Source organism: Carassius gibelio, chromosome A12 (assembly GCF_023724105.1).
Source record: "Carassius gibelio isolate Cgi1373 ecotype wild population from Czech Republic chromosome A12, carGib1.2-hapl.c, whole genome shotgun sequence".
Classification (NCBI taxonomy): domain Eukaryota; kingdom Metazoa; phylum Chordata; class Actinopteri; order Cypriniformes; family Cyprinidae; genus Carassius; species Carassius gibelio.
In genome coordinates, this window is record NC_068382.1 from 830,764 (window position 1) to 838,438 (window position 7,675).

Below are 7,675 nucleotides of genomic sequence, written 5' to 3' on the forward strand. Positions count from 1 at the left end.
GGAGATCTTGAGTTTTTGTTAAAGGGCGTGTCCATAACGCCATGACAAAATTTGATGTCTCGCCACAGCAAGAGAAGTTGTTGTTACTCAGGCATAAATGTTAAATTTTCCCCAAACTTAACATGTTCGATAAGAGTCCTGCCCTGAACACATCTGAAGGCCAATATTCCATTATAATGATAGTGCCACCTGCTGTCAACAGGAAAATTGGCACATATATGGAATAAACATTGATATATTCTACTTATATTTATGAGTTTAAATGCATATTTCTCACCATTCACCTATTTACTTAAGCGACTCGCTGCCGGTGAGCCCGGGTGCGAGGGCCCGTTCATCGCTGCTTGCAGCTTTAATTAGGGCCCGAGCACCGATGGTGTGAGGACCCTATTGTATCTGCTCCGTTTATTATTATTAATACGGTACCATGAATAGCTCACACACACTTGCATGAAACTCTGTACACTTATAGATCTCATTGAGCCAAACAACTTTTGCTATTCATGCAACAAGCTCCGCCCAACCAGAATTCAGCTATTCAGGGCTGGTTAATTTAATATACTTATTTAATATACTTTAATATACTTATTAATTCATATGAATTCATATTCATTTAATATATTTATGAATTTAATATGAATTCAGCATATTATTTTTACTCAATTTGCTTCCAACTTCCTCAGAATAATGACAAAACACAGCCGATCTGAAGCTGTTGAGGGGATATTGATATCTAAAATATTGTTACCGTGGCAACATGTCAAACTGGAATAATTTTCAGGTGATTTTTGAGACAGATAATACGCTTAGAATTTAATGAAACTTGAAACACATCAATATTAAGGACATATAGACACTGGCGGTAGCTCATAAAAGGGCGTGGAGGAGCCAACAGGAAGTCAGCTACTTTGGTTTAAATGTGGATTTTGGGGAAAAATATGGCTGTGAATTAATGCATACTCCTCTCACAAAAATGAAAAAATTCACACCAAACTGTCAACATGATGCCAATATACGGAAGATGCTAATTTGTGAACGGATTCTGGATATGTTTAAACGTGTTGCCATGGCAATTTATTAAAAAAAAATATGACAGTAATTTACTTATATCTTTAAAGTTCTTTATCCTAACACTTCAAAAAAAAAAAAAAAAAAAATACATATGGAGAATAAGTCATTCTTAGGAAACATGGTTAGTTTCAAAACTCTATCATACTCGGGGCCAAAAATTAAAATTAAAAAAAGTCATTCTTTTTATGTGTAAGAAGTACACTGTAATACACAGACCACCAGATGTCGCCATAGGACCACAGATCGTACCTCTTTAGGCAATTCTCTACTTATCAGAAATTCTTCTAGTATTTTAAAATTATAAAAAAAAAATCTTTAGTGGTTATATATTTTTATATGATTGGTTTACAAATGTTCATAGATAATTAAAATTATAACTAGTATGATCTAAAAATGAACAATATATTTTAGTTAATTTATCAAACTTATTTACTTACTGGCTCTTTGACAAAATTTATGTGGGTCGCCAGATCTCTTACCTTTTACCAACAAATGATCCATTACAAAAAAAAAAAAAAAAAAAAAAAAAACATGATTAAAGATCAGCGATTTGTTGCAGTCTAAATAAGCTGATAAAAGGCTTTAAATATTTTTTTTTTACCCGCCAATGTGCGTTTTCAGTGCGCATTCAGAGCTGTTTGCAAACCACTGACTTGTCTATGGTAACAAGAGCTGATATACTCAAAATGCTACGTAGCTTGTTAGTTTGTAGCAATAGCGAGAAAAAAAAGTTTTATAACCACAGAAAAAAAAAAAGTAAAAGTATGAAAAAAAGTCACAAGACTGAAAACATACTTTGTGCCAAGAGCCAGTATGAAACATTTTGCGGTTACTTTCGTTTTTTCCACGCAGCTTTCAGTGGGAGGGACTGCTCGTTTTAATAAAGGAACTAAGGCTGTGCGATATGGACAATTTTATTTTTATTTTTTTTGTTTTTGTTGAATTGATTTAGATTTTAATCACGATTTTGACACACACAGACATGCTTTACTATGACATCCTGTGACATGACATTTATCTGAATTTACATAATCTCTTGGATTTAACAGTAAAACTGTTCAGCTCACAGATGAAGACTAAGCTGCAATGCAAGCAAAACTATTTCACAAATGATCATAGGAAAATAAAATCATTACAAAACTTTTATAAATCATTAAAGGATTTGATAACACTGTAAAATAATGTCTCATTGGTTAACATTAGTAAATGCATGGGTCACACTTTATAATAACTGCACTTATTAGCTAAGCATCAGTAAATAGTCAGTTCATGCTTAGTAAGGCCAAAATGAATAGTCATTAGTAAGTTTATAAATACAGCTATAAATAAATTGTTCTTGGTTTATAAGCACATATATTACAAAGAAGTTTAAAGGCTCAGTTATTTTTATAAGAAAATTTAATAAAATAAAAATAAAAAACACAACACAGATTGATACAGAACTCAGAAATATTATATATATATTTCTCTCTCTCTCTCTGGCTTTTGCTTTGTGTGTACATGTGAACAAGGAGAGGCCACAAGAAGTTTGAGATCATGTTTAATGGAGCTCAAGTAATAAAGAAAGACATTTGTTATGCATCTACATCCGTCTGCATGGACTCTGTTTGTACACGATCTAAACTTTCTTACTCCTGTTATCAACGGCAAAGGCATTGGAAAGCTAGTACATTACATATTTATATTTCATTTTTTTATCAAGTGTACAGCTGTACAGTAAATTTTTTCATCTTGAAAAAATATTTATGTGTTCTGTATCCCTCTGTGTTGTGTTTAACTTTAGTTTGGTAGATGAATGATACTTTAATTCTCCTTTGTGAATGTTTTAAAAATGGTCCTCACTTTAGATGAGCTCACAAAAATAGATAGCTGGCAATTATTAAATGTTTTATAAAAACTTGACTTTATCCTTAATTACAGTAGGAATATATGTTAATAAAGCAGTTATTAACACACTGACCAACAATTTTCATGTGTCTAAATAATAAGATTTATATATTTACACTGACATAGTTTATTAATCATTTAATTTCACTTTCTTAATGATCTCATATGCTGAAGAAAAAAAAAAAAACTTTATAGCCGTATTAATGAACTGCTTAATAATGCCTTTTAAAGGAGTGATATTATGCTTTTTCAATTTTTCACCACCAATTTCTGTATTTCTTGGCGCGAGGACTGGAATTGAGAACTGCTGACCTAAAGGAAGTCTTTTAAATAGCAATGCTTTTGTGATCACAGAGGTTTTTTAAGCAATTAAAATTTTGACATATCTTTTCTTGATTTAAAGGCTGAAATGTTTACCTTTTATTGAACTTCTTCAAAGCTTTAATTGAACACTTACATTAAATATCTCAATCTTGAATGCTATTAAATTGTTGTCAGTCAAATTGTCATTTAAAATCCGGACATCATTGGTAATGTTATTGTTTTAGTGATTATGCAAACAAAAAGTAATGTTATCTGTTGTTTGTTGATTTTTAAATATAAATCTTGGTTAAGTGATTTATGTGTATGTACGTTTTTAACATCTCCAGCCCATTATAACAATGCAGTGATAATACTGATAACCGTGATAATTTTAAAATATATATTTGTAAAATGGCACCGCTATATTTTATATGTATGTATATATATATATATATATATATATATATATATATATATATATATATATATATAGATATAGATAGACAGACAGATAGTAAAGATAGTATAGCATTTCAGTCTGGTGAACAAACAAAACAACTTACTAGCCAATGGTGATTCAATTGCCAAGGTGTCCGTAAAGGGTTGTTATATAAATAGATTCACAAATTATGATTTTGTGCTGTAAATTGTTGTCAGTATATTTGTGCGATGTTTTCTTTAATTTTTTTGTTGAGATTGAATTTACTTGAGCCAAAAAAAGTTAAGTTTTAACTGTCTTATTTACATTAAAAAAATGTAAAGTTTTTTTTTTTTTTTTTTTTTTAATGGCAAGGCTGTTCATAGCAGTGCTGAGCTAAGCTCACTCTTTATTCCAGAGAAATATCAAAAAGCTCCAGTGATAAGAACAAAACTCAAATCATTAAAACAATTTTAAGACCACTCTACAAATCTGCCAAGTATCAGTATGGGAACACTCGGCATACGGATTATTATTCACATACACACCTTGATTATTTATTTTTAAAATATCCTTGTTATAGTAGTTTATCAGTTGATATCAAGATAAATATAACACATAACTGTTTAACATAATGTGAATGCAAGCCATTATATTTGGTCAGGATTTGGCTTAATTTCTTCTGCGTGTTTCTCCATTAAGTCCTTAAATCCAAGTTTTTCAAAGGGTTCCTTTGCCATTAACTGTCTGAGGAATAAATAAAAACTTGATTAGTAGATCCAGATGTTTGTTATTTTACAACTTTGAATAAAAAAATTAATAACCTGTCCATCCTGCACTCCAGGTACTCTTTTGACTCTCCTCGACAGCTCGAACTGTCGAAATGGTTGTCTCTAAGACATCGCATGTATGTCTCTTTAAACGATTTACATTCACCTGTGTACACAAAATGTTATTTTAACGTGTGACTTCAAAGTCATTGGTTGTGACTGCTTGTTGCATGCGCACAAATCACTCTTACCAAAATGATCCAAGGGAAACGCTCCTTTGTCCGGTGGACGCGGGCGAAAGGTCTTGGTTCCGAAGTTCATTGCTGTTGACATCGTTTTTTTTTTTTAAATCTAAGGTTTCACTACTACATTTAGTTGTGAAAGGGGACCCACTGGTGGATTTTAACAAGCCCTCAGCTGAAGCTGTGAATTAAGCAATAACTGGACTGTTTACTTCCTCTGTATTACGCAACCTTGGTTTTTCAAAATAAAGGTAAGCGAAACACATAAGACTTAATTTCACACCTACACATTTAGCAACTTAATAAGTACTAGTTTAAAACCAAACATCTATGCATAAATACAAATAAACTAAGAAATAACTAATAAAATTGCTTGTTTTCTCTAGAAGTTGTTTTATGTGTTGGTTCCGAACAAGGCGGGTAGACACTATAAACTAAGGGCCGGTGTTGTGTAATATTCAGCGGGGCAGGGTTTCATATTTTTTGAAGCACCCCTGTGCACCGCCATTGGCTAGCGGACCCCCACCTGCTGTTAGCATTCCATTGATTCCCATTCATTTTGGCTTCACTTTGACAGCGAATAACGTTACATCTCAGGCATTTAGACTCCACTTGTCCATTCATTATTTCTAAAGAAACACGAAAATGTATAAAAGGTCCCATTACCTCGTATCTTACGTTATGGCCCCGTAGAAGCAGTTTTTGGAAAAAAACAAAAAACAGGCGATTGCGTCATAACCTGCGACACTCTGTCGCACAGTAAACCCAAGAGTAAACCGGGGTGGGAGGGGGGGAGGCATGACGTCAAGGGAAAAGCCCATGGAGAGTCCATAAAAGCAACTGGACAAAATTATTCAACAACGTCTGCAGGATTCGGTGGGTGATTCAGATTTCTCTTGGTACAGCGGTTTGAAGACTTACAGGTTGCTCATGTGACATTTACGTCATCAAGTTCAGTATGAGTCTGCAGGACGCTCGACCCCACCACAAAAAAAGTACGCTCGACCCCCAGGAAGTGCGTACTTCTTTTTTTTCTCTTTTTTTTTTGAACAACAAAAACAAAACAAAATATAAATCTACAATGGCATTAGCAGAAGTAGATAAATGGGTTTCAAGCAAGGCACATATCAATTGAATTAACAAATAATAATAATAATAATAATAATAATAATAATAAAAACGGCGTCTCTTCATTCCTCTTCTAAGAGACTTTTATTCCTGTAAATTTCTATTGCAAATAAAGTCTCTTTTGAATACAGAAAAATAAGGTTTCATCTTCATGCATTTGCATTTGTGAATGAAAAATTTTCCCAGAATCAACATTACATTAATTTATATTATTAGAAAATATTTGAAAACGTAAAAGAAAAAAAAAGATGATCAGTTGTCTCTATATCAACTTAACTGAAAGTACAGGTATTTTCTTCAAAATTAAACCGTTGTCTTAAAAATTCACTTGATGGATATATACCATTGAATATTTTAAAATGACTTTCCTTAGCTTTAGGAGCCACTGGAAAGCTCATATACTTTGTTCGCAATTTTTTTACAGATGATTTATCATTAGCTTGCAAAACACTGTTATAATACAGGAGCGTAGGATATAATATGGAATTGAAACGAGCGAATAAGTTTTCTGGGAAGCATTGCCCTAAAGTCATTACCATTGAAGGAAAGAGATGGGAGTTCACAAGATCCATCTGGTATATTGACAGAAGTGTTATGTATCAAATTTATAAAACTTTTTGGAATGGCATTTATAACACGCTCAAATTGTTTGCGTTCACACTGCAAATTGACCAAATACCTTTTTCGAGCCAATCAAGAATGCATAGAGACTTGTATCGAGACAAAATAAATCTATTGTTCCATATGGGTATTTTATGTGGAGTAAAATTATGGTTATATAGTAACTTCCAGTATAATAAAATCTGTTGGTGAAAGGAAGATAGTTTGATTGGTAGTCTGGAAACAGTGAAATCACATCTTAGTAGGAAGCCAATTCCACCCAGTTTTTTAAATATACCTCTGGAAACACAAAACCAGAAACTAGTTCCACTTGTTATAAAATTTTTAAGCCATTTGACCTTTAACATTCCATTTATACAATAGAAGTCAAAGGCTTGTAAACCACCATTTTCATAATCTTGTATAAGTTGTGCTCTCTTTATGTAGTGCACACGTTTCCTCCATATAAAATTGAAATTAATTTGATTAATGGTCTTAATAGCTCTATTAGAAATAGAGAGACAAGATGCAGGATAGATACACCTAGAAAGACTTTCCATTTTAGTTAAATAAATCCTTCCAAAAACAGACAAATCCCTTTGCATCCATGCATCAAGCCTCCCTTTACATTCATTCCATCTATTCCAGACATTTTCCTTTTCCATCAAGACTTCATCCTTAGAAATGTTTATACCTAAATATTTGACACTTGACTTAATTGGGATATTATATACAGTTTTAAGGAGACATTCATGTATGGTAATAATTTCACATTTGCCTATATTAAGCTCTAAACCTGAAAATTTGCTAAAATAATTAATTATATCAATTACTTTGGGAATTTGGTTAAGATCTTTTAAGAATACTGTTGTATCGTCAGCCAATTGACTAAGTAAAATTTTCTGTCCAAACACATTTAAACTGTCAGCATTTGAGTTTTTAATAAGGAGAGCTAACATCTCTGTAGCCAGAATAAATAATGAGGGTGAGATGGGACAGCCTTGTTTAACTCCTCTCTTGACATCAAATCTGGGTGAAGTACCTGTTGGTAGGGCAACTGAGCTATTTGTATTTGTATAGAATAATTGAATAATATTACAAAAACTTTCACCAAACCCATACATTTTTAAACATTTAAAAATAAAAGAATGTTCTAACATATCGAATGCTTTATTGAAATCTAAAACTAAAATAACTCCATCATCCTCTATTTCTTGATTATACTCTAGCAAGTCCAGAACCAATCGAATATTATT

General features: G+C 32.3%; 1 protein-coding gene across 2 annotated transcripts; it reads right to left on the bottom strand.

Annotated features, from left to right (window-relative positions):
• Positions 1 to 1,974: 1,974 nt before the first annotated feature.
• On the bottom strand, positions 1,975 to 5,469 carry LOC128024891 (cytochrome c oxidase assembly protein COX19). 2 transcript variants are annotated; one of them, XM_052610770.1, is made up of 4 exons: positions 5,358 to 5,469; positions 4,701 to 4,872; positions 4,504 to 4,615; positions 1,975 to 4,426 (listed from the first exon to the last, which is right to left on the bottom strand). In XM_052610770.1, the coding sequence occupies exons 2-4, from the start codon at positions 4,780 to 4,782 to the stop codon at positions 4,330 to 4,332; spliced, it is 291 nt and encodes a 96-aa protein (XP_052466730.1). In that variant the 5' UTR covers positions 4,783 to 4,872; positions 5,358 to 5,469; the 3' UTR covers positions 1,975 to 4,329. The 2 variants fall into 2 exon arrangements, with proteins under 2 accessions (XP_052466730.1, XP_052466729.1); XM_052610769.1 differs by lacking the exon at positions 5,358 to 5,469 and having other exon boundaries at positions 4,701 to 5,268.
• Positions 5,470 to 7,675: the final 2,206 nt, after the last annotated feature.

Excerpts from the sequence above, each read along its gene's own strand:
- LOC128024891 (XM_052610770.1), bottom strand. The coding sequence starts at position 4,782 with ATGTCAACAGCAATGAACTTCGGAACCAAGACCTTTCGCCCGCGTCCA. Across the intron at positions 4,616-4,700 it reads GTTTCCCTTGGATCATTTTG|GTGAATGTAAATCGTTTAAA; the intron begins GTAAGAGTGATT and ends TTGTGTACACAG. Across the intron at positions 4,427-4,503 it reads CTGGAGTGCAGGATGGACAG|ACAGTTAATGGCAAAGGAAC; the intron begins GTTATTAATTTT and ends TTTATTCCTCAG.